We start from the raw sequence: 27943 nt of genomic DNA, 5'->3' as shown, positions 1-27943 counted from the left end.
AGTGTTCAAACTCTGATCAAGAAGTGGAAAGTGAGAGGTTCTGTTGAAACCAAACCACGGTCAGGTAGTGTCAGAAACCATGAATCAGGCTGAGACAGAAGTACAGTTAAATCACACTTGTTTAATAATAATAAAAAGGTAAACAACTCTGTAGTCAAAACATAGCCAGAGTTCAGAAACCGGAACGGATAGTCAGACAAGCCAAAACATCAGGGAGCCAGAGATGAGCATAGTAGAACAGCAAGCAGGATCTGGATGTCAGCCAAGCAAGTCTTTAACAGGAACACAGAAGAGCATCTCTAGAGATGTGACCAAGGCGAAGGCAGAGATCATCTGGACTGGACGGCTTAAGTAGGCAGGACTAACGAGCAGGATATCATCAACAGGTGAGTCACCAGAGAGATGGGAGCTGGCAATTAGCCGACAGCTGAGCGGCCAGCTTTGAGAAGGAAGGGCTGAGCCCAGTCCTGACAGGTAGATCAGCTAAAATTTCAGCCACAACTGCCAGAAAAATTGTTCAGGATGCAAAGAAAAACCCACAAATAATTTCAGGTGAAATACAGGACTCTCTGAAAACATGTGGTGTGGCTGTTTCAAGATGCACAATAAGGAGACACTTGAAGAAAGATGGGCTGCATGTTCGAGTTGCCAGAAGAAAGCCATTACTACACAAATGCCACAAAGTATCCCGCTTACAATACGGCAAACAGCACAGAGACGAGCCTCAAACCTTCTGGCACAAAGTCATTTGGAGTGATGAGACCAAAATTTAGCTTTTTGGTCACAACCATAAACACTACATTTGGAGAGGAGTCAACAAGCCCTATGATGAAAGGTACACCATCCCTACTGTGAAACACTGAGGTGGATCGCTGATGTTTTGGGGATGTGTGAGCTACAAAGGCACAGGGAATTTGGTCAAAATTGATGGCAAGATGAATGCAGTATGTTATCAAAAAATACTGGAGGAACATTTGCATTCATCAACCAGGAAGCTGCGCATGGGACGTACGTGGACATTCCAACATGACAATGATCCAAAACACAAGGCCAAGTCAACCTGTTATTGGCTACAGCAGAATAAAGTGAAGGTTCTGGAGTGGCCATCTCAGTCTCCTGACCTCAATATCATTGAGCCACTCTGGGGAGATCACAAACGTACAGTTTATGCAAGACAGCCCAAGAATTTACAGGAACTGGAGGCTTTTTGCCAAGAGGAATGGGCAGCTTTACCATCTGAGAAGATAAAGAGCCTCATCCACAAAAGACTTCAAGCTGTCATTGATGTTAAAGGGGCAATACACAGTATTAAGAACTGGGGTATAAACTTATGAGAGATATATAGATTATAGATACATACATACATATACACACACACATATATACACACATACATACATATACACATACACACACACTTTTTCTTTTTTTTTTTTGAGTTGGGAGGGAAACGGACATGCAAAATTTTTATTGGGAACCGTTGAACTTGGATGGGGTTGTGGGGGAACATGGGATACCCCGAAACTAAACAACTAGACAATTTGAGGGCTCCTCACCTATCTTGCTGAACTGCACCAAAATTAAATGTTCCACAGAATCTCTATGCTGAATGTGACTATGACTTTTCCCAGAGATCAAAAGCTACATACAGTCATTGACTTTCCACCACTGGGGTCATGTACTCACACGGCCACAGGATAAATCGGTTGCCTCACTCCAACATCTAGCAGGCACTTCCCAGTGAGGGAGATGCAGGCTCACATCACCAGAGATCAGCTGGAAACTGTCCCCACTGGCTCTCTCCAGTGAGCTTCTCCAGACCCAACTTGACTCCAAGACTTAAGCTTACGAATAGCACTCCTGCCCCAGAGGTCTCCTCCAGCAAGACTGGATGTAGGAACCCAGCACCGCTGCCTCCGGCCTCAGACTATTTATGGCCTCTCTCACCAACTGCTGGGCACACCCCCCTAGAGATTGGCTGGAGTCACATCAATTTTCAGGCTGCCTACCATGTTTTTCCTCCTTACTCTTCGAGATACCTAAAATTACCCAATATCTTAAACTAGAGGGTGCCACACACAGCATATTTTTGCCAGGAACCTTGGTCTTAACCATTTTAGGTACGGAGATTCGCACATCAGGATTACAAAAAGTGAAAAAATACGGTTTATTTTAAATTTGGGGTAGGCAAGGAAAAGGTTACATGAGTACAAGACAGACATGTTTTAAAGCTCACATCTTTAAGTTGGACTCATTATATTACATCACACATATTTACACATACATCTGCTTTCAAAAATATTAAAGTGTTTTTTATAAAGTGCTTAATTTATTTATTTATTTTTTAAACATTCACCATCTTGACTGGAAGTCCTATCGGCAGGTGCAAGACTCTGCCATCATATTTTCATATTCCTTATATAGAATATTGCCACCTGGCTCAATCATAAGAACACTGATGGGACCATAGGAGTAAGGGACACAAGAAGGACGCGGGACATTCCCATCAACCACTTGACTGATAAAGTTCTGAATAATGGCATGGTTTGGTGAATTGTACCCCGAATTAAGGACTTGGGGGCAATCCCCCTTACAGAAGCCAGGGTTGTACCTATGTGGAGCAATGATCCAGTGGTCCCATCCTAGCTGGTGGAAGCTGACCCAGAACGGATGCAGTGAGCAGCGATTCTTAGATGGTCTACCTGGTTTGGGAATCTTTGGAAGCTTAATGCCGATAGTCTCTGCTCGACGTGGTTTCCTCACCAGCGTGCCTGGCTTTCTCTCACCTGGATTCAAAGAGATTGTGCTCTCTTTGGATCGATTGTGAACAGTGTAATTGAAATACATTAACAAGAAGGGAATGTGGGCTGGGGAAACGGCCAATGAATCTAGAGGACGTTTCCCAGTATGCCTACATGATATCTGAATGTGCAAAACTTGGCCGGGATGGTCCACCAGTGGTTTGACGTAGGATGTGAGGTCTGTCTCAGCCCACTTGCGTATTCCTCTGGGAACTCTTGTTTTAGGAGAGACACCATTATTTGTCATGAGATCCACCTCACATAAATAGTAATTGTCCTTCAAATGAAGTGCTCTTGGGTGCATCACTGTTGCTCTTTCAAGTTCTTTTGCTTTTACAGAGTGAAGGTTGAATTTCAAGTCTTGGATCCACCAAGACCCTTCTGGAAAACAAAAGACGAATAGTCAAACTATAACTTAAACCCAAATCTTTTGGTTTTTGTATAGAGTAGGAATTAACACTCCTAACAGGTATTTTTTTTTTCTTGCCATCTGTGCTCCATTGGGGACATTAGAATTACTTTAACTTCTTGACCTCTATACAGAAGAGGAGATCTCTCCAAGACCCCATACACACTATACAACTTTTGTTGTCAGATTTCCTTTAGGATTTACCAAAACCATGTAGTGCAAGGGCCTGCCTGAATGCATACAAATTAAAACTCTTATGCAGCGTACACACGGTCGGACTTTTCGACCGGACTTGTCCGACGGACCAAATCCGGCAAACAATTTGATAGTGTGTGGGCTTCACCGGATTTTTCCAGTCACAAGTCTGATGGACTTTAGATTTGGAACATGATTGAAATCTTTACGTTGTAACTCCGCCGGACCCAGAAATCCGCTCGTCTATTTGCTAGTTCGACGGACAAAAACCGACGCTAGGGCAGCAATTGGCTACTGGCTATCAACTTCCTTATTTTAGTCTGGTGTACGTCATCACGTACGGATCCGTCGGACTTGTGTGATCGTGTGTAGGCAAGTCCGTTTTTAAAAAGTCCGTCGGAAGTCCACTGGAAAGTCTGTAGGACAAGTCCGGTCGAAAAGTCTGCCCGTGTGTACATGGCCTTAAAGTGGAGTTCCACCCTAAAGTGGAACTTCCGCTCATCGGATTCCTCCCCCCCCTCCGGTGTCACAATTGGCACCTTTCAGGGGGGAGGGGGTGGTGCAGATACCTGTATAATACAGGTATCTGCACCCACTTCTGGGAATAGCTAGCCGCAAAACCCCCGCCCACCCCAGTTGTGTTGTGGGAAATACACAGTTCCCACAACACAACGGGGACCAGTGTAGACGTGCAGCGCGACTCGCGCATGCGCAGTAGGGAACCGGTCAGTGAAGCCGCAATGCTTCACTTCCTGATTCCCCCAGTGAGAATGGCGGCGGCAGCACCCGAGGGACGGTTCGGTCTCGGGTGCCGACATCGCTGGACCCCGGGACAGGTGAGTGTCCTTATTTTAAAAGTCAGCAGCTGCAGTATTTGCAGCTGCTGACATCTAAAAAAAATTTTTCGTGAAACTCCGCTTTAAGGTTTGACCTCATATGGTTTTGGTAAATCTGAAGGAAAAAATATACAGAAAATTGTATAGTGTGTATCCAGCTTAAGGCCCCTTTCACACTGGGGCGGGGGCGTTGTTGGCGGTAAAGCACCGATATTGTAAGCGGCGCTTTACCGGCAGTATTCGGCCGATAGCGGGGCGGATTTTTCCACCTGCTAGCGGCTGAGAAAGGGTTAAAACCACCACAAAGCGCCTCTGCAGAGGTGCTTTGCCGGCGGTATAGCCGCGCTGTCCCATTGATTTCAATGGGAAGGAGCGGTATACACTCCGCTCCTTCACCGCTCCAAAGATGCTGCTAGCAGGACTTTTTTTACCGTCCTGCTAGGGCACCGCTCCAGTGTGAAAGCCCTCGGGGCTTTCACACTGGAATTAAAGCAGCGGCACTTTCGGGTCGGTTTGCAGGCGCTATTATTAGCGCAATAGCGCCTGCAAACCGCCCCAGTGTGAAAGGACCCTAAGATAGAGGACATCATTCTAGACCAGCCTTTCTCAACCTTTTTACCCCAGAGGAACCCTTAAAAGAATTTACAATTCTCAGAGAACTCCTGCTAAAGCCAATTAATTGGTGGTCAAAGGGAGGAATTCTCTTTAGATTGGTGGTCAATGGGAAGAATGCCCCCCTTACATTGGTGGTCAATGGGAAGAATGCCCCCCTTACATTGGTGGTCAATGGGAAGAATGCCCCCCTTACATTGGTGGTCAATGGGAAGAATGCCCCCCTTACATTGGTGGTCAATGGGAAGAATGCCCCCCTTACATTGGTGGTCAATGGGAAGAATGCCCCCCTTACATTGGTGGTCAATGGGAAGAATGCCCCCCTTACATTGGTGGTCAATGGGAAGAATGCCCCCCTTACATTGGTGGTCAATGGGAAGAATGCCCCCCTTACATTGGTGGTCAATGGGAAGAATGCCCCCCTTACATTGGTGGTCAATGGGAAGAATGCCCCCCTTACATTGGTGGTCAATGGGAAGAATGCCCCCCTTACATTGGTGGTCAATGGGAAGAATGCCCCCCTTACATTGGTGGTCAATGGGAAGAATGCCCCCCTTACATTGGTGGTCAATGGGAAGAATGCCCCCCTTACATTGGTGGTCAATGGGAAGAATGCCCCCCTTACATTGGCGGTCAATGGGAAGAATGCCCCCCTTACATTGGCTGTCAATGGGAAGAATGCCCCCCTTACATTGGCTGTTAGTGTGAAGAATGCCCCTTACAGTGGTGGTCAGAGTGCCACCCTTCCAGACAGATAAAAAGATAATTAGTGCTATACAGCTGGCTCTGCCAAGCGGCATTGACCCTGGAACTATGCAGGAACCATCAGGTGTGAGGTCAATCAGCCACAGTTCAAGGAACCCCTAGCAACCTCTGGAGAAACACTGGTTGAGAATGGCTGTCTTAGACAGTTGCTTTTGGAAAAAAAAAACCCACCACGGAGTTACTTACCAGTAACATTCTTTTCCAGGAGTCTTTCAGGACAGCCACCATAGAGACACTGGCTCAGGAAACACCGCCTTTCAATTCCAGATTAAAAACCCCTCTGTCCCTCCAGCCCCTCAGTTCCTCAAGAGTACCTCCGGCCAGCTGGGGAGAGAAGAATACGACATACTAACCTTTATCTTACCTGAAGATCTCATGCAATGAGTGCTCATAGATAGCCAACAATTTGGGTGCGTACCGGTGCTGTCCTGAAAGACTCCTGGAAAAGGATGTTACCGGTAAGTAACTCCGTTTTTTCCCCGTTTGTCTTTCACGACAGCCACCATAGAGAGGATAAGCGAGCACCTTATCTTAGGGTGGGACTACTGCCTGCAGCACTTTACTTTACTGGTCTTTGGCTGACAGCAGGTCCAACCTGTAGTGCTTCACGAGTGTGGCAAAACTGGACCACGTTGCAGCCCTACAGATCTGCTCTGGAGAAGCACCAGCCCACTCTGCTTGAGAAGTCGCCACTGCCTTGGTGGAATGTGCCCTAATACCCTGCGGGGGCTCCGACCCCCCCAATCACATAGGCCTGACTAATGGCCAACCTTAACCATCTGGCTATCGTACATCTAAAGGCTCTGGACCCTTTCCTTGCCCCTGAAAATAACAAAAAAGGAATCAGATTTCCTAAAATGTTGTGTATTAGGTACTGAAGGACGCAGCTCCTAATGTCCAATTTATGAAAAATTGGTTCCTGTTCCCTCACAGGATTCAAACAGAAGGTAGGTAAAATAATTTCTTGACCTTTATAAAAACTAGAGGCCACCTTTGGCAAAAAGGCCAGATCCGTTTTAAAAATCAAACGGTCCGGAAAAAACCTGAAATAAAGGTGCCCTAATAGAGAGGGCTTCGAGTTCACCCTCACTCACTTTCCCTGCCGTGGTTAATCGCCACCAAAAACACAGTTAGGGGTGACCATTTTTAACGTACAGGACTCCAACGGCTCGAAAGGTTCCCCTGTAAGGGCCTGTAAAACTAAAAAAAGATCCCACACTGGGAAGGGGGGGGGGGGGATTCTGACTGGTCTCTGTCTGCCTAAGGCTCTGAAACCTAGCTATCCAAGGATCTATTCCTAGCGGCTTTTCCAGGTAAACGCTCAGGGCGGATACCTGTCCTATCAAGGTGCTAAGGGCTAACCCTTTGTCCGCTCCTGACTGCAGAAATTCCAACACAGCTACAGAACTGCATACATCGAAGGAGCTTTCTGTGCACCAGCTATTGAAGCATCTCCACACCTTTAGGTAGATAGCTTGCATCTCCCTTTTTCTGCAACTTAGGAGAGTCACCACTAAACGATCCGAAAAGCCCTTGCCCTTCAGCAATTCCTCCTTGGTAGCCACGCTGCGAGGTTCCATCACTCCACCTAGGGACAACAGATCGGCCCCTGAGAAAGAAGATCCCTCTGGATAGGCAGAAACCAGGGGAGGTTCCACAGCCAGACCCATCAAGATGGAGATCCACGGCCTCCTAGGCCAGTGTGGCGTGATCAGAATGAGGGTTTTGTCTTCCAACTGAAACTTTCTCAGAACTGCTGGAATCAGTACAGGGGGGGGGGGGGGAGGCATAACACCTGGAGAAACGCCAGTGCATCCACCCCAGCCTCTCCATACCATCTGTTCAGGGAAAAGAACAGGCGCGCGCGCGCGCTTGTGTTCTCCCTCTAAGCCAAAAGGTCCACACAAGGCACCCCCCACTTTCGAGTGACCATCTCGAAGATGTCCTGGTTCAAAACCCAGTCGCCCTCCCTCAGCATCTTCCTGCTGAGAAAATCCGCTACCTGGTTTTGTTTCACTTTCAAATGTACCGCCGAAAGGGAAAGAATGTTTGTTTCGGCCTGAGGATGGATTCCGCCAAGACCCACAAGAGTCTGCTCCATGGAACCCCTTGCCGTTGATATAGGCCACTGCTGAGGAGTTGTCCTAACGGACCTGCACATGCTATCCCTGGAGTTCTCTCTGAAAAGCTCTGAGTGCCAAGGTTATTGCTCTCAGTTCCCTCCAGTTGAGGACTTCTTTGCATCCTCCCTCCCCCAAGTACCTTGTTCCATCCTGGAATCTAGGTGCACCCCCCAACCTGTGCCGCTTGCATCGATTGTGACCGTCCTGGAGACTGGTAGGACCAACTCCATGCCCTGTGAAAGATTAAACCCCTTTCTCCACCACCAGAGGGACCTCTTGACCTGACTCTGCACAGATATTAGAGAGTCCAGGGACCCTTAACTGTGGTCCCAGACTCAGAATAAACAATTGTAGAGGGCAAAAATGCAGCCCTGCCCACTGTACTGCCAGGAGCGTGGATGTCAGTAAGCCCAAACCTCACATAGCTTTTCTTACTGAGACCTGACAGCTGCCCTGAACAAACAACAACATTGCTTTGTCCACCCTCTTGATCTTCTCTAATGGAAGGAACACCTTTTGCTTTGTTAAATCTAACACGTAGCCCAGGAAGGTGACCTTCTGGGACAAAACAAAACTGGATTTTTCCAGGTTCAAGAGCCACCCCAAGTTTTCTAGGATGTCTCTTGCTACCTGAAGATCCTGGGACACAATCTACAGGAGTAGATTGTCCAAGTATGCGAATAGCGAGATGCCTCTGAGCCACAAGAAAGCCAGGACCTCCACCACCACTTTGGTGAAGATGCGGGGGGGGGGGGGGGGGGAATAGCCCAAAGGGGAGTGCTCTGAACTGTTAATGGAACGTCCCCTCCCTGGTTTTTACCGCCAGCCTGAGAAACCTCTGATAGGCGTCCTTCAAATCTATAGACGCCATGAAGCAGTTCGGGGGGAAGAAACGCCTTCACCGAGTAGACAGAGTCCATCCAGAATCTCCTGTATGTAACTGAGACATTCAGAGGCTTCAGGTATATGATAAGCCTGAACTTTCCCAAAGATTTGCGAACCACAAAGATGTGTGAATAGAAGCCTCTGCCAGTCTTATCTGCTGGGACTCATACCACCATCTCCTGCTCCTCCAACTCCTGTGGGGAGGATAAAATTGCTGACAATTTTTCTGCGCATTTTCGCAGCTCAGTGACAAGAAGTCTGTGCGGAGGATCCCTCGTTATCCCTTCTTATGATCCCTAACACAAACTGGTTGGAGGTGATCTCCCACTGAGGGATGAAGGCCCCCAATCTTCCTCCCATGGTGGCTAACCCATCATTGGGTTTTCTTGAGCTGTTCAGGAGGGCGAAAAATCGCCCCTCCACGCCCCTTGCCCTTCTGTCCTCAAGCCTTTTTCTGCCGTTCTGCTTTTGGGGCTTCAAACTTTTTCTGAGGATGAGACTTTAAGTCTCTTCTCCAAATTTCTTTTTAGTGGGAAAGGCCTTTTTCTTATCGCCCGTCCGATTCAAAACGGCCTCCAACCCTGGTCCGAACAAAAGATCCCCTGTGAGAGGAATCCCACAGAGTTTAAAGAGGAGGTCCAGTCAAAAAAAAAAAAAAAAAAAAAATTAAAAAAGTCAGCAGCTACAAATACTGCAGCTGCTGACTTTTAATTGGACACTTACCTGTCCCAGGGTCCAGCGATGCGGGGGATCGAAGCCCCGCTCATCTCCCCGTCCGTCACAGCCTGGCACCCACTGCACATGCGCGAGCAGCGACGCGCGCCGTGATTGGCCGCTCGGTCACCTGGGACCTGTAATGGGTCCCAGATGATTGACAGGAGGGAGGGAGCAGAGCTGAGCCCTTCCTGTGCCGAGGGGGAAGTGATGTCACCAGCCCAGGCACTGGAAGAGGCAGACTACAAGGGACCCCCTAGCAACAGGCATTTAGAGGTAAGTAAAAAAAAAAATATATATATATATATATATATATATATATATATATATATATATATATATATATATATATATATATATATATATATCCAAATTTTTTTTGTATTTTTTTTTTAGGATTTTTAATGTATTTTTTTTTTTTTTTTTGGGTGGAACTCCACTTTAACTTTAGACGCCCTGTCTCCTTGCCACGTCTTAAGCCATAGGGCCCTTCCTGCTGAGTTGGTCAGGGCTGAGGACCTTGGGGACATGCGCACCGATTCGGCTGAAGCATCCGCAATATAAGCAACCCCCTTAAGTAGCATAGGGAAGAAAGACAAAATCGTTTTTTTGGCGTTCCTGTTTCAATGTGCGCCTTATATTGAGTAAGCCAATATTCCATGTTGCAGGCCACCACTGTGACCGCCATTGGCAGGCTTAAGGTTTCCCTGCGACGAGTCCTAGGACTTCAAGAGCGAGTCCAGCCTTCTGTCCATGGGGTCTGAAAGAGCCCCCATGTCCGTATGTCTGGAAACCTGTGAAAAAAGCTGCATCTAGCCTGGGAGATTGATTCCAGACTAGAGCCTCCTCTTCCGCAAATGGAAACCTTGGTTTCAGAGCTCTTGAAAAGAAAGGTTTCCTTTCGGGATCTTGCCATTCCTTTTTGATGGCTTTGACCAACACATCATGGACAGGGAGCATCATGGTCATGGAGCGATAACGCCTTCTTTTCCTCTTGTATTCCCAAAGTAGTGTGGATATCTCCTAAGAGATCCTCCACTTCATCAAGGGAACGAGAGGATTCCCCATCCACCCCCTCTCCATCCGACTCCCCTTGGGAGTCAGAAGCGGCACTGTCTGGCTCCTTCTCAATTTTCCTCTCTGGAGTCCCCTGGTCTCTCGCCACTAACAGAGGGAGTATCCACTGGACTAGGTGTAACACTCTGCTGTGTTGGTGGAGGATTGCTCGGGGGCTGCGGCAACTGGAAACTAGAAAAAGCATGCCTTGAAAGACTGAAAGGTGCTAGAAAGCTCCTTGATGGACGCTGCAAGGTCCATACTCTGTTCTGCCGTCTGCTCCCTCACTAACCCCTCAATGCACTCCTTACAGAGCGCCTTGGTCCAGGAATCCCCCATGGTAACCCTGCATGAGTGACATTTCTTCTTAGAACCGTGGGGCGACTTGTTTTTGTCTGTGGCTTTCCGAAACACAGAAAGAGCAGCCATAAATGTTTAAGCCCACCAGAGCTACCACAGAGGACATCTGGGAATGCCCCCCTGGGACCAACCACTACCAGGGTCCCAGACTCCCCTTCCCCACCGACCTCCAGGAAAGTGAAACACCTGTGGAACTAACGGGGATAGGTAAGGGAACACCACACCCCAGGGTTCCGCTTACCTTAGAGTGGCTGGTGCTGTTCTTTCCAGGAGCTGTCCGTGAAGCCTCTGCCTCCAACATGTCCCACTGAGGGTGGGTGGTCGAACGTGCCTTCTACCGCTGTGCACAGCAAACGAACAGGCCGCACCAGCCGAAGGCTCGGTCCGTTCTTGTAAACCGGAAGAAGCAGCTCTGCCGGAAGTGCCCCCACCGGAACAGACATCACCCGTCGTCTGGCCCGGCCTCTAGCTCCAACGCTGACTGCTTTGCAGGGGGGACCTGGTGCACCTCCCGCAGCACCCCCCCTGGGCGGAAGAGAAGCGGACCTCCCCAGTCTTCCTTCTTCCCCAGGAGCAGCTGGGGTGCACCGAACGCCACCAAATAGGGCCCCCTAGCCACCACTATAGAGAGACCACTGTCTCCCCCTTCATAGGTAGGTCTGGCCTTAGCCTCCCTGGCTGTTTAGCCCTCGGCTCCTTAGCGATGTCTCCCCTCCAGAGGAAACACCATAACTGGGGGGCCAGCGGGACGGTGAGGTTTTTAATCTGGAATTGAAAGGCGGTGTTTCCTGCGAGGGGAGGAGCCAGTGTCTCTATGGTGGCTGTCCTGAAAGACGAATGGGGGGGGGGGGGGGGGGGGGGAGTGGCCTTAATGGAAGACTCCAATTCCGATGACAACTAACTTTGGAATTTTCCATAATTTTCAGTCCAATGGTTTCCAAAGCATTTTGCCTTGTCTTGGGTGTGACTGAGCTGGAATAGCCACCCAATGGAGTCCCACCGAACCTGGTGTGAATAAACCTTTAACAGGCCCTTATGGTCATTACAAAAGGACATTTACCTTTTCAACTTTCATTAAAACAATCCCTGGTGGTCCTGCCTTCTTAAGGCACCTTCTGTTATAGAGTGACAGTTCTCGGTCTCATTCTACTAGTCATCACTTGGCCTTCAAAAGGAGAAGACCATACATTTTATTATTAATAGGACATCACAATGTGCCGCTTTACAAACACATAACCACTCATGTGCACAGCATGATTGCTAACCACCCTATTTAATAACATGGGGAGGAAATCTTCCAATAGGGACACTAGTTCTGGTGAGCTGAGGAGCTCCAAGGGATTCCCTTAAATTGCAGAGATTTACTCTCACTTCCTGTTGTGGCTATAAGACAGGAAGTGGAGGGAAATCTCCCAATGGGACAAAAAACAAAACAAAACACTGAACGGAGGTTAATGCCATCCCTTACGCTATCAATAAGAAAAAAAAAAAAAAAGTTTTTTGCCTTTAGTTACTACTTTAGATATAATCCTTGTTTGTCACTTTTTTTTCATTCCTTGTAACATCAGTGCTGCTGATCTCCTGCGGACCCTTTGCAGCCACTTCCTAGTGATGGCTGCCTGGCACTTTTCCTGATGGTGACAACAGTGGATCATGTCTGTGTAATGTGTGTTGAAAAATCCAGGGTGAGAATGTAGGGGCAGAATTAAGGGACAGGGGACGGAGCATTGTCACTCCTGTAAATGGAAATGCCTGAACAAAGCATTAAATACATCTGTTAAAATGACAAAAAAGTTAAAAGTATATCGGCAGGCATTTTTCTCTTCAGATTTGGAACAAGTGGAGAGGGATTAGAACCCCTGTAGGATTTTTATTGATGCCTGTGTCCTGGTGACTTATCAGTAAGAGCGAAAGAAAATTCTACATTTTGGATTGGTCAACAGAACAGGAATAGAGGGGAAATCTTCCAATGGGGACACTAGTTCAGGTGACAACCCTCACTTCCTGTTTTGGCACTGGGACAGGAAGTAAAAAGAAATCTCCCAATGGAACACAGATGGCAAAAAAAAAAAATAGGTTTTGCCTAATTTTATAAGAGATGAAGTTTACACATTTAAAGTATCTCAAGGCACAATGGATCTGGATCTGTCAATTTTTTATTGTTGTCTACGTCCTCGTTGGGGAGAGTCGCCCCGCTGTTTTTCCTGCTGCCCATAGACACCAAGAAAAAAAAAAGTGAGGGGAATGCCAAAAAGGTTTGGGCTGTCCCCAGGAGAGGAGGGGAAATCTTCCAATGGGGACATTAGTTCTGGTGACAACTAAGAGGGGAAATTTTCTGGGACAGGAAGTGAAAGGAAACTTTCCCCAATAGTACACAGACTGCAAATACACACTTTAGATTAGCTCTCACTTCCCGTTGCATCTCTGGGACAGGAAGTGAAGGGACATTTCCCTCAATAGTTACACACAGCAAAAAACACACACTTTAGGATTTCCTCTCACTTCCTGCTGTGTTTCTAGGACAGGAAGTGAATGTAAATGTTCACCAACGGTACACAGACTGCAAATACATACACTGCTCTGGTGACAACTAAGGGGAATTCCCCTCACTTTGGGAGATTTCCTTTCACTTCCTGTTGTGTCTCTGGGACAGAAAGTGAAAGGAACTTTACCCATGGTACACAGACAGCAAATACATACACTTTAGCTTTCTCCTCACTTCCTGTAGTGTCGCTGGGACAGGAAGTAAAAGGAAATGTTCCCAATGGTACACAGACAACAGATACATGCGCTTCTGATTTCCTCTCCTTTCCCGTTGTGTCTCTAGGACAGGAAGAAGGGAAATTTCCCCCATGGTACCCAGACAGCAAATACATACACTTTAGATTTCCTCTCACTTCCTGCTGTGTTTCTAGGACAGGAAGTGAATGTACATTTCCCCCCAATGGTACACAGACTGCAAATACATACAATGCTCTGACAACTACTAAGAGGAATTCCCCTCACTTTGGGAGATTTCCTTTCACTTTCTGTTGTGTCTCTGGGACAGGAAAAGAGGAAATGAACCCCAAGGGTACACACACACACAATGTACACTTTTTTAGATTTCCTCTCACTTCCTGTTGTGTCTCTGGGACAGGAAATGAAGGGGAATTTCCCTCAAAGGTACACACACAGCAAATACATACACTTTAGGTTTACTCTCACTTCCTGTTGTGTTGCTGGGATAGTAAATCCACCACCCCATCCCCCCTCCAATGGTACACAGCAGATACATACGCTTTTGATTTCCTCTCCATTTCTATTGTTTTTCTGGGACAGGAAGAAGGGAAAGTTTCCCCCTTTGTACACAGACAGCAGATACATACACCTTAGATTTCCTCTCACTTCCTGCTGGGTTTCTAGAACAGGAAGTGAATGTACATATCCAATAATGGTACACAGACTGCAAATGCATACACTGCTCTAGTGACAACTAAGGGGAATTCCCCTCACTTTTGGAGATTTCCTTTCACTTCCTGTTGTGTATCTGGGACAGGAAAAGGGGAAATGTACCCCAGGGGTACACACACACACACACTTTAGTGCGTTTCCTCTCACTTCCTGTTGTGTTGCTGGGATAGGAAGTGATAGGACATTTCCTCCATGGTACACAGACAGCAAATACATACGCTTTTGATTTCCTCTCCCGTTGTGTCTCTGGGACAGGAAGCAGGGAAATTTCCCCCATGGTACACACACAGCAAATACATACACTTTAGATTTCCTCTTGCTTCCTGTTGTGTCTCTGGGAAATGAAGAAATGAAATTTCCACCCATGGTATACAGACTGCAAATACATACACTGCTCTGGTGACAACTAAGAAGGGGAATTCCCCTCACTTTGGGAGATTTCTAACTTCCTGTTGAGTCTCTGGGACCGGAAGTGAAGGGAAATTTTACCCAATGGTACACAGACTGCGAATACATACACTTTAGATTTCCTCTCACTTCCTGTTGTCTCTTGGACAAGAAGTGAAGGGAAATTTCCCCTAATGACAAACAGACAGGATATACACACACTTTGCATGCAATAAACCATCGCCAATCATCGGAAACCGTATTTTGCATTTTCTTGGTCCACCTACATTGACCAGCTTTGCTGAATTTCTCACCCGGAATAAAAGTCGTTTGATGAACGGGTCTCACCAGCCTCACCGCAGCGCCGGGAACTTTGCTCGCCTTGGGCCTTCCATCGCTATCCGCCGATCGGCGATACAGGGTCAGCATGAAGCGCAGGTGTTGTGAGCTCAGCTCCTGCTTGGCCGCCGTATGAGGCGTCAGAGGGCCATGGTCCAGCAACGTCTGAATAAGCGGCAGAGCATCACACCTCAACAACGCACTCAACCTGTTTCTTTCTGCCACAGCGGGCAAGGCAACCATACACAGCAAGAGAAGCAATAAATAGTGAGGAGGCCCGGCCATCGTGGTGCCGGAGGGTCAGGTGGTCCCATAAGGCAGAGATCGCTAGCAGGAGGGTTCATGGAGGGGCATAGTGGGAGCAGGCTTTAGCAAAGACATGGAAGGCCGGGAAGAATCCTGAGAGGAGCAGCAACATTGTCCTCCCCAGGTGAATCCATTATTAAATGGGAGGAGGAGGGGGAAGTATAATCAGTGTTCACTATGATCCCACAACTCCAAACCACTGACACCCTGCTCTGTGCAACATTGATGGAAACAAAGTCAGTGCTTCCCAGATCAACTGACACCACATGGAGGAAACCAAGGAGAGGACGGAGGAGGCTTATATACCCTTCCATCAATGATGGGGGCACCAGAATAACCTCTTCCCTCCCGCAGACAACTCTCTCCTTCTCTCTTTTTTTCACTCTCCGTGCATTTTAAATAAGCTTTATTGGTAGGACCAAATTTAGTATTGCCAAAGAGATTGAGTTTGTATGGTTAAGGGGGTAGGAATAGCTTCTAGGGCAACTGGGTGGTGGGTAAGGGACAATGCACAAGGGGATAGATGATTTAGGCCTGGTTCACACCTATGTAGTTTGCTTTTGATCTGTTTCTGCTTTTTGTGGTGCGTTTTTTTGCACATGCGTTTTGCATTTTTTATTTTTTTTAATGTATTTTATTTTTTTCAAAGGGGAGATATTTTTGTTGTTAGGCAGATTAAAAGACGCATCAAAAGCACATTCTTTGCGTTTCCACAGCATGTCCATTGAACCAAAAACGCACCGTGTTGCGTTTAAAAAAAAAACAATCCTGACCCTTCCTAAAAATGCATAGATGTGAACGTGGTCCATAGGAAACCATGTTAAATGGACTGTAGATTGTTTCTGAAAAACGCATGGGTTTGAACCGAGCCTTATAAGTCCAAAGTTTTTCATGTCCCTCTTTCTCTCCTCCCCCCCTCTCTCTCTCCCACCCCTCTCTCTCTCCTCCCCCCTCTTTCTCTCTCCTCCCCCCCTCTCTCTCTCCTCCCCCCTCTTTCTCTCTCCTCCCCCTTCTTTCTCTCTCCTCCCCCTTCTTTCTCTCTCCTCCCCCCTCTTTCTCTCTCCTCCCCTCTCTTTCTCTCTCCTCCCCCCTCTCTTTCTCTCTCCCCCCCCTCTTTCTCTCTCTCTCTCCCCCCCTCTTTTTTTCTTTCATTTCCCCTTACTCTCTCTCTCTCTCTCTCATTTCCCCTCTCTTTCTCCCCCTCTTTCTCCCCCTCTCTCTCCCCCTCTCTCTTTCTCTCTCTCCTCCCCCCTCTTTCTCTCTCCTCCACTTCTCTTTCACTCTCTCTCTCCCCCCCTTTCTCTCTCTCTCTTCCTCCTCTCTCCCTCTCCTCCTCCCTTTCCCTCCCCCTCTCCCCGTCATTTATCATGGATAGAAGACAGTTTCTTTCTTTCTTTCTTTCTTTCTTTCTTTCTTTCCTTCTTTCTTTCTTTCTTTCTTAAACTAACCAGAGCAGAAATAATATGATTTGATCGCATGTCAACATGTATAAGTGAACACATGCTCTCTCTCTCCCTCTCTCCCTTCCTATCTCTCTCTCTCCCCTTCTCTTTCTCCCCCCTTCCTCTCTCTCAATCTTTCTCTCTCCTTTTATCTCCCTCTCTTTCTCTTTCTCTCTCTCGCTGTCTCTCTTGTTCTCTTCCTCTCATTTTGTCTCTCTCTCTCTTTATTTCTCTGTATTTCTATTGCTCTCTCAATGTTTCTCCCTCGCTCTCTCTTCTCTCATTCTGTTTCTCCTGTATTCACTCTTTTTCTACCGCTCTGTCTATCCTTCTCTCTCTCTCTCTCTCTTCCTCTCATTCTGTCTCTCTTTTTTTTCCCCACTGTGTTTTCTATTTACACCAATCTACACCATACTGCACATACATCGGACAATCTACATCGAGCTGTGCATGCACCAGGTGTCCTACATCAAACTGCGCATGCACAGTGGTTCATCATCAGGGAGCCAGCTGTAAAAAGCAGGAAGAGATAACTGGCCCCATGATGAATATATGTGTATAATATATATGTATAACAATAATAACAATGCTATTACTACTAATACTACTAATAATAAAAATACTACTATTTCTGCTAATACTACCACTAATATTACAGCTACTGCTACTATTACTATTAATAATAATATGTAGCAAGGTCCCAGGCCTCTTTAGGTCTAATAGTTACCTCCAGAGTTGGCATGGCGGGTGTAATGCAAGGTAGATTCATGGGCTTCTTGAATGCAAAGAGATTTATTTTCTCTTGAACAGAACTGTGGGAGAGAGGGTTTAGGGCCAGGACACCCTTTAGTAGTTGCAATGTGAATTAGCAGACTCCAAGACTTCTATAGGTAGAAAGGCATCCAGCAAGACACCACATCTGCATATATAGGATCGCCGTCTCCTATGGCACAGTCTTATACACAGTTTCTAACACCGGTTGTAACAAACTTCTGTACTTCCTCTACAATCACTTCTTGTAGATCTTCACTCCACTGAGCTCCCAGTCTCTCCAACTAGACCTGCTGATCCACTGCCACTGGATCCCCTGAGCTCTTCCAACCTTCTCACTGAGTATCTTCCTCAAGCGTCACCCCTGCTTCCCTCCTGGATCCCTAGCTTGGCACTCACAGTTACTCCTCAAGCGTCACTCCACTGGCCTGATCGGTCCCTGGCTTGGCACACAAGGCTGCTCTGCAAGCGTCACCTCCGCTGGCTGGGTCCCTGGCTTGACACCTGCTGAAGTTTCCCGATTCTTCACCATTCCCATCTGGTGAGAATGCTGCTCTGGTACTTGCTTCAGCTACTCACTGTGGTCCCTGGTAAAAAGGTGGTTGGTCCCTTAGTGGTGACAGATTCCCCTCTACCTCCGACCACGACAGGTTCTCCGGCCAGCAGAACCGTCACTTATGGTTGGATTGCAAGCCACAGTCCTAACCCTACGCTGCTCTCTTGCTGCTGGATAGGCTCTCAGACAGCCTAGCAGCCAGATGTGCCCGGGATAGACCTCAGGCTCTGGCCTAGCAGCCCGGGGCAGCACAGCACATGTCCACCCTGACAGCCTTCCAGGTGGCACAGAACCCCTGATCACCTGACTCCACCCAAATATATAGGTTCTCTCAGCAGGCCAAGGGATTTAAGAAAACCCCTGCCCGTTTCCTGAGATACTCCATATATTCCTAATCTGTCCTTGCATTGCCCTTATCTTATTTAATGTCGTCAGGTACCCGGCCACCTAGCAAAAGAAGAGAGAAGTGCAGCAATTCCAGACTTAGGATGAAATCAATTGATCGCTAACAATTAACCAAGGCAACTATACCTGGCAGGTAAATTTAATAGCAACCCTGCCTAACCATCAGGGTGCTACATCCTCCCCCTGCCTACAAAACTACGTCTCTGAGTTTCCAAAAACCAAATAATAATTTGAGCTCTCATGCCTGAGAGTGAATGTCCTGGCAAAAACTGGAATGGGTGGGGAAACAGGAAAGGAATAATAACAACAAGTAATGCACAAAGAATATCACAGAAAATAAACATGGTAGTTCACACAGGGTAGATAAATAATAGGAATTATATATACAGTTTAACGTGTGGTGTACCACCCAACTGGTTAAGGGAGAATATCAACATTAGCCTTATATCCCAACTATCTATCTAATATGTAGAGTAATAAAGAGGGCATGAATGGTTAGCATTAGCATACATGGTGGATCACTGTATCTTCTTGTCCAAGGAAGACGCAACGGTGCAGGAATACCCATTCAAGGGTATTCCCTTTATCACAGGGATAGGGAGGGAATAAAAGGGGAGGGGTATGCCTGTATATCAAGAATAATGTACAAGTGAATGTGAGAGATGACATCTCTAGGGGAGCTAGGGAGGAGGTGGAATCCTTAGGTGTAGAGCTCTAAAGGGATGAAACTAAGGGGATAGTAATACTGGGAGTATGCTATAGGCCCCTAACCTGAGGGAGGGGGGGAGACTGTCCTCCTATCACAAATTGGATTAATGGCAAGGATGGGAGGTGTCATCATAATGGGGGATTTTAATTATCCAGACATAGACTGGGCGGAAGGAGGAACCGTGCATTTGTCTAAGGCTTGCCAGTTCCTAAATGTCTTGTAGGACAATTTCATGGGTCAGATGGTAGACGCACCAACTAGAAACAAAGCATTACTAGACCTACTGATTACCAACAATACAGACCTGATCATGGATCTGGAAATATAGGGCAATTTAGGAAACCGCAATCACAGGTCAATTCACACAAATAGAAATCATAAGGGGAATACAAAGACACCGAATTTCAAAAGAGCCAAAATCCCTAAATTATGAACCTTGCTAGAAGATATAAATTGGGATAAAATCTTAGGAACAAAGAACACGGAGAAGAGATGGGTTTGCCTTAAGAGCATATTAAATAAGGTAGTAATACTACTACTACTAATAATTATTATAAAAACAATACTACTTCAATTATAATAAAAATATTACTATTATAATAATAAAAATATTACTACTATTACTACTATAACTACTAATAAAATTCTCCTGCTACTACTACTAATGTAGCAAAGTCCCGGGGCCCCTGAGGCCTAATGGTGACCTCCAGAGTCAGGGACAGCTGACATCCTTCTGTGTAGAGTGGGTGTAATGCAAGGTGAAATGATGGGTGTCAGATACTTTTTGAATGCAAAGAGATTTATTGTCTCTGGAACAGAACTGGGGAGAGAGGGTTAGGGCCAGGATACCCTCAAGTAGATGCAATGATAATTAGCAGACTCCGCGACTTCTATAGGAAGACATCTATACAGGTGAGAGCCTCCAGCCGGACACCACTTCTGTATAAGTAGTGGTGTCCGGTGGCAAAAATCTTGTAGCAGTTACTAACGGTAATTGTATTCAACTATTGGCAATACAAACAGTTCTCTGCTTTCTCCACAGTCACTCACTGTAGCTCTTCACTCAATGAGCTCCCAGTCTTTCACTAGACTTCGGATCCAATAGCACTGGAACCCCTGAGCTATTCCACTTGTAGCACTCAGTATCTTCCTCAAGCCCTGCTGGGTTCCTGACCTGGCACTCACAGATACTCCTCAAGCATCACCCCTGCTGACATGCTAGGTCCCTGGCTTGGCACCCACTGATGCTCTGCAAGCGTCACCTCTGCTGTCCTGCTGGGTCCCTGGCTTGGCACTTGCTGAAGTTTTCCCACTTCTTCACCATCTCTGAGTTGGTGAGAAGACTGCTCAGGTACTGGCTTCAGCTTACTCACGGTGATCTCTGGTAACAAGGTAGATGGTCCCTTAGTGGCAACAGCTTCCCCCTCTACCTCCGACCACAGCTGGTTCCCTGTCCGGCTACTTCTGGTTTGACTACAAGCCCGCAGTCCCAACCCTACGCTGCTCTCCTGCTTTTGGATAGGCCCTCAGACAGCCTATCAGACAGATGTTCCTGGGATAGGCCTCAGGCTTACAGCCTAGCAGCCTGGGGCAGCATAACACACGTCCACCCAGACAGCCGTCCAGGTGGCACAGAACCCCAATCACCTGACTCCACCCAAATAAGTAGGCTCTCCCAGCAGCCCAAGGGATTTAAAGAAACCCCTGCCAATTGGCTAAGACACCCCATTCATTCATAATCTGTCCTTGCTATGCCCTTGTCTTATTCAATGTCACCAGCTACCATGTCACCTAGTGACAGAAGAGAGAAGTGCAGCAATTCCAGAATTAGGGGGAAATCAATTGATCTCCTAACAATTGGCCGAGGCAACTATCACCTGGCAACTAAATTTGATAGCAACTTTGCCTAAACATCAGGGTGCTACATCCTCCCCCTGCCTAGGAAAACTACATCTCGGAGTTTGCAGAAAAATAATTTGAACTCTCAAGCCTGAGAGTGAATGTCCTGGCAAAAACTGGGATGGTTGGGGAAACAGGAAAGGAACAATAATAACAATAACAATACATGTGGCGTACCACATGAAGTAGATATACACAACATATACATGGGTAAGTGGTAGTTCACACAGGGGCAGATAAATAGCAGACAGTATATACAAATGTATGTGTGGCGTACCACACAAACAGTTAAGGGAAAGAAAAAAAATAAAAACAGTAGCCTTATATCCTAACTATCTATATAATATACTGTATACAATAGTGAGGGACATAAAAGATTAGCATCGCTATCCACGTCAAATCACGGTCTCTCCTTGTCCAAGGAAGATGCCATGGGTGCAGGAACACCTGAAAGAGAAAAATAGACAGCAAAGAAATGCATCCTATCCTTATGATAACACAGTGCAAAATGTACATAAGTGAATTTTGAGTAAATGTTGATTACCCTCAGCCAAAAGCAGCAAAGCAGTGTAAATACACCCTATGATATGTCTAAACTACAATGATCTCTATATCTAAACACAAGTACGAGTGAAAATGGGCCCCATTCTCAGCCGAGCATGCCACCCCTTCTCATAGCTATCTTACAGAAAAACTTAGCATTTCCTATCAGATAAATGCATAATGTGAACAAGAGCTCACTCAGGTTGGCACGGGTCACGCCACCTGGTGGCTGGCATATGAAAACACAATCCTAGTACACTTGACAGTCCATCATTCAAATCGTAATGTAAGAATTTGCCCCTTTGCACAGCTTATTCTACCTAGCTAACTAAACACCCCAGTGTCTTTGAAGCCTCAAAGTCCATCAATTTTTTTTTTTTTCACTCGGGGTAGAACATTTCCCAGCAGTTTCCCTTCTTCTCAGGGACAACTCCGGGGACAAGCGGCATGGCTGCAATCAAGCAACAAGCAGCCAGGCCATGGTGCAAGGGGCAGCACTTCTTGACATAGGTCCCCTTGCAGTGGTGATCTCAGTCTGTCCACACAACAGCCGGGGACTGAGAACCTCATTTGCCGAAGAAACGAACACACTGAATGTCGGATCAACATGTTACTTTCCAAATGAGGCATACTGGCAATTCCAGAGCACTAGCCAGCATGACTCAAGTGGGCATTCCCTGTATCTGCCGGCATCACACAGTTCAACAAGGTCCCAGCAATACAGCCAACAGGAATGTTCCCCACTAGCAGCACTTTCTGCGCAAAGGGTGGAGTGGTTTTCAGCATAGCGTCTATAACTCCACAAGCACACATTTGTAATCCATAAGGTGTCAATGAGAAACACAATTCAATAGCATTTACCAGTAGTATCTGGGATCTGGTGACGTCAGGGTTTCTCCTTTGGCATTTTTCCATAGTAGCGTAATGGTGAATGTCTTTCTTGTTTGGCCTGCGGATAATCACACTGTCTGAGTCAATTTTGCGACCATAGCTCCAGGTTTGCAATACTGAGGTATACCTTTCGGCTATCTTGGGTGACAACTTTTGAAAATCCACCTGCAAGGGGATCCGAAGAAAACTCTGCACAGCTTCATCTACCCATTGGGTTTCCTTGTCCTGGATCTCTTCCTTTAGATGGGCTGGTATATAGGGATACAGATACCCATACTCCTCAGCCACAGTGTTTTAGGGTCTCCGTACCAGGTTAGGACCCGTGCATCTGGTGCACGCTGAACTGGGTAGCCGGCAATAATGTTGCCTTACAATTAAACTTGGTCAACTGGACCAGTTTAGTCAATGCAACTTAAGGAACCCATCTTGCCCAGCGATCCTCCTCAAAGGACTTGGCAATACATAAGGAGGGAGCTGCACTGCCAGACAATTCAATTTTGACACTGACTGCTGGCACAGGGGGGACTTCATCCTCCTCTAAATCACACAACTGCTCCTCATCACTATCAGTCCACTTCCCAGTCCATTATAAAGTGTCTGAAAACAGTTCAGAGACCCGATTGGATGCGACATCCGAGTCGCAGACAGTGGAGCATTCATTCGGCTGGGAGATAGTAGCACGTGGAGCTGACTTTGTTTGGCACAACCACATTGTCTCCTAATGGCCACAGGTATCACCTCCCCCACTGGAACACCACTTTCACCCTTTGCAAGCTTACCCGACTCTGGCGCCCTTTTCTCCAGTGGTTCCACCATCAAGGAGAGCAGGTTGGCCCGACCCCGGCCTCGAGGGACAACCAGAGCACTGGGTCCTGGAGCAGCTACAGAAATAAGAGGAGCAGCTTCTCTTACCAGCTGGGTGATAACAGGTGGACTCTTAAGGTTGCTCCCAGCCAGAAGGGCGACATTCTTGTCCCAATCCGCTTGCAGAGTCCGCGGAGTTTGGGCTGGTGAGACTAACTCAAGCAGGGGTTCCCTGCAGTGTCCACAGACGATCCAAGGCCTCAGATGCGTGGCCAAGCTGGAACACTTCCCGCAGATCAGTCCCAAGGCCTCATAGCCTCCAGCCGTGTATAGGGCAAGACTGCCCTTAGGTGTATACTGCACTCCGGTATCAGTCAGACTGCTCTTGGACTCGCTCAGACCAAGGCCAACACCCGGAGCATACATCTTCCAATCAGCCATAGTACTTCCAAACTGTGCCATCTTCTCCATCGTGCAACCCGGAACACGTGGCGCACTTCCTTATCCTCCTCTGCAGAGCGGGAGCTCCTCCCCCTGTCTAAGGATTGGTACAGATACTTTCTGAGAACTTTAGTGCCCGCCTCTTTCCTTTCGCGGCACACCAAAACTGTAATGGAGTCTGTTTTAACCCTTGCAGCACTGGCATAAAGTGTCAAATGCCCAGGCTGATACTCTCCAATGAGCTAGGAGACATGCTGGTTCTTCCCCACATTGTTGAAATGCACAATAACACAGTCTATATGAAGTAAAGATGTTACTTGCCACTTTCCAACGGAGCCGGACGAAATGCAGATGTAGCTGTAGCTGTTTGCTAGCGGCGACTGCTACAGGAATAACGCCTTAGCCCCACGTTGGGTGCAAAATGTAGCAAAGTCCCGGGGGCCACTGAGGCCTAATGGTGACCTCCAGTGCCAGGGACAGCTGATATCCTTCTGTGTAGCGTGGGTTGCAAGGCATGGTGGGTGTAATGCAAGATGAAATGGTGGTCATCAGACACTTTTTGAATGTAGATTTATTGTATCTGGAACAGAACTGGGGAGAGAGGGTTAGGGCCAGGACACCCTTAAGTAGATGCAATGATAATTAGCAGACTCCGAGACTTCTATAGGAAGACAGCTATACCAGTAGTGTATTTAGGTTTTGTACTGCTCTAGGCCTGAACAAACTTGTGCACCCCCTAATTTAAATATGACCCACCCCTTCCTGTCAAGGCCACACCCCTTGCTGTTTAAGACCCGCCCTGAAATTTTCAAGTGGGGACACTAGTTCTGAGGGCCTGGAGGGGGGTGGGGCAATGGATTCCCTTAATTTGCATAGATTTCCTCTCACTTCCTGTTTGGCTATGGGGCAGGAAGTGAACAGAAATCTCTGCAATGGGACAGGGATGGTAAAAAATAAACTGACAGGGGCTATAACCCTCCCTTACTCTATCCAAAATGAAAAAAAAAGTGCTGCCTATAGTTCTACTTTAAGCACAAATTTCTGATAATTTTATGGAGAGGACTAAGAAGATATAACCATGCCAATGGTGCAGCAGAAAACATATAGCACAACGAGGAAGGTTTGTGGTCCAGAATGAGAGGACAGTCAAAATAAGAAGTGCCCTCCACAGTTGCGGAATGCCAGCTGCCCGCATACCGGAAGCAGTGTGGCCCCTTTATGGGGGCACTAGACTAATTTGCCTCTCAGCCCAGCCCTCCCCATAAGACTGGTGCTACGCTAACAGTGTAGCGCAAGCCGGCGGGGACTCTTTCCGTGCTGCCCCCCTGCAAAGTGCTGCCCTAGGTCTGGGCCTTGAAGACCTAGTCCAGGACACAGTGTTGAGCTATACAGGTGAAGGCCTCCAGCCGGATACCACTTCTGTATAAGTAGGATCACTGTCTACTATGGCAACAATCTTGTAGCAGTTACTAACGGTAATTGTATTCAACTATTGGAAACACAAACAGTTCTCCGCTTACTCCACAGTCACTCACTATGGATCTTCACTCAATGAACTCCCAGTCTTTCACTAATCTTCGGATCCAATAGCACTGGATCCCCTGAGCTCTTCCACTTTAGCATTCAGTATCTTCCTCAAGCCTCAACCCCGCTTCCCTGCTGGGTCCCTGGCTTGGCACTCACAGATACTCTTCAAGCGTCACCCCTGCTGACCCGCTAGGTCCCTGGCTTGGCACCCACTGATGCTCCGCAAGCGTCACCTCTGCTGTCCCGCTGGGTCCCTGGCTTGTCACTTGCTGAAGTTTTCCCACTTCTTTACCATCTCCGGTTGGTGAGAAGACTGCTCAGGTACTTGCTTCAGCTTACTCACAGTGGTCTCCGTCTTCCCCTCTACCTCTGACCACAGCTGGTTCCCCGTCCGGCTAAACCGCTACTTCTGGTTGGACTACAAGCCCGCAGTCCCAACCCTACGCTGCTCTCCTGCTTCTGGATAGGCCCTCAGACAGCCTAGCAGCCAGATGTCCCTGGAAAAGGCCTCAGGCTTACGGCCTAGCAGCCCAGGGCGACATAACACATGTCCACCCAGACAGCCGTCCAGGTGGCACAGAACCCCTTTCACCTGACTCCACCCAAATAAATAGGCTCTCCCAGCAGCCCAAGGGACTTAAAGGAACCTCTGCCAATTGGCTGAGACACTCATACCTTCATAATCTGTCCTTGCTATGCCCTTGTCTTATCCAATGTCACCAGCTACCATGCCACCTAGTGACAGAAGAGAGAAATGCAGCAATTCCAGAATTAGGGGGAAATCAATTGATCTCCTAACAATTGGCCAAGGCAACTAACGCCTGGCAACTAAATTTGATAGCAACCCTGCCTAAACATCAGGGTGCTACATCAATAATAGAAATACTGCCACTAATAATAATAATAATAATAGAGATACTATTAATTCTTACAATCATAATAGGGCCCCTTTCACATGGCCGGGTTTGTGAGGCCTACAGATTCCTGCTGCTGGAATGACTGGGTCATGTGATCAGCAGCCAGCCAATTTAAACGAATGGTGGGCTGACTGCAACCAGGCTTGGGTGATGGGCCGAGCAGCCGCCGCTGACCACGTAACCCGGTCATTCCAGAAGCAAAAATCCACCGATAATTGTCGCAGGAGTTCGGCATCCGCACCAACCCGGCTGTGTGAAGGAGGCTTTAAAATGACACTACTGTTCTTGCTGCCACTACTACTACTAATAAAACACCACTACTAGTAATGATAATGCTAATAATGATAATAATATAAATACTAATAATAATAAAACATTACTTCTACTAATGATAATGGTAATAATAATAATCATAATATAAATACTAATAATAATAAAACACTACTTCTAGTAATTTTTGAAGTTGGGTAATGAAAAATCTTTGTGTACTTTTGCATACTTTTTTGGTACCTCAAAAGTCCCATCCTTCTTCTAATTGATACTACTTCTAGTAATGATAATAATACTAATAATAATAATAATAAAAATACTACTACTAATAAAACACTACTTCTACTAATGATACTGTTAATAATAATAATAATAATCATAATAAAAATACTACTAATATTAAAATACCACTACTAGTAATTATAATTGTAATAATAATAATATGAATACTACTAATAATAAAACACTACTACTAGTAATGTTAATAATAATAATAATAATATAAATGCTACTATTAATAAAACACTACTTCTATTAATGATAATGTTAATAATAATAATAATAATCATAATATAAATACTACTAATAATAAAACAATATTAGTAATGTTAATAATAATAATAATATAAATGCTACTACTAATAAAACACTACTTCTAATAATAATAATGTTAATAATAATAATATAAATACTACTAATAATAAAACATTACTTCTACTAATGATAATGGTAATAATAATAATCATCATCATCATAATATAAATACTAATAATAATAAAATACTACAACTAGTAATAATAATAATGTTAATAATATGAATACTACTAATAATAAAACACTACTAGTAATGGTAATAATAATAATTATATAAATACTACTAATAATATAGCACTACTTCCAATAATGTAAATAATAATGATAATAAAAAAAATACTACTACTAATAAAACACTACTTCTACTAATGATAATGTTAATAATAATAATAATCATAATCATATAAACACTACTAATAATAAAATACTATTACTAGTAATTCTAATTTTAATAATAATATGAATACTACTAATAATAAAACACTACTAGTAATGGTAATAATAATAATTATATAAATACTACTAATAATATAGCACTACTTCCAATAATGTAAATAATAATGATAATAAAAAAAATACTACTACTAATAAAACACTACTTCTACTAATGATAATGTTAATAATAATAATAATCATAATCATATAAACACTACTAATAATAAAATACTATTACTAGTAATTCTAATTTTAATAATAATATGAATACTACTAATAATAAAACACTACTTTTAGTAACGGTATTAATATTAATAATAATAGTAATGATGATGATAATAATAATATAAATACTACAAATAAAATTTCTCATAAAATTTATAATAATACTAGTTATAATAACACAAATATTTCTGCCACCAATAAATAATGTTGTATTTTCTCCAATTCTCTTGTAGCGCCTTTGCCCCCCCCCCACCTCCGGCCAGCAGGGGTCGC

General features: G+C 45.7%; 1 protein-coding gene across 1 annotated transcript; it reads right to left on the bottom strand.

Annotated features, from left to right (window-relative positions):
- Positions 1–2043: 2043 nt before the first annotated feature.
- Positions 2044–15220, bottom strand: BMP15 (bone morphogenetic protein 15). Its single transcript, XM_073598009.1, has 2 exons — positions 14911–15220; positions 2044–3182 (listed from the first exon to the last, which is right to left on the bottom strand). The coding sequence occupies exons 1-2, from the start codon at positions 15218–15220 to the stop codon at positions 2374–2376; spliced, it is 1119 nt and encodes a 372-aa protein (XP_073454110.1). The 3' UTR covers positions 2044–2373.
- Between the last annotated feature and the right edge of the window lie 12723 nt (positions 15221–27943).

Source organism: Aquarana catesbeiana, linkage group LG09, assembly GCF_042186555.1.
Source record: "Aquarana catesbeiana isolate 2022-GZ linkage group LG09, ASM4218655v1, whole genome shotgun sequence".
In the NCBI taxonomy this organism is placed as follows: domain Eukaryota; kingdom Metazoa; phylum Chordata; class Amphibia; order Anura; family Ranidae; genus Aquarana; species Aquarana catesbeiana.
The sequence above is the reverse complement of the archived record's forward strand: the minus strand, read 5'-3'. Positions and strand labels throughout refer to the sequence as shown.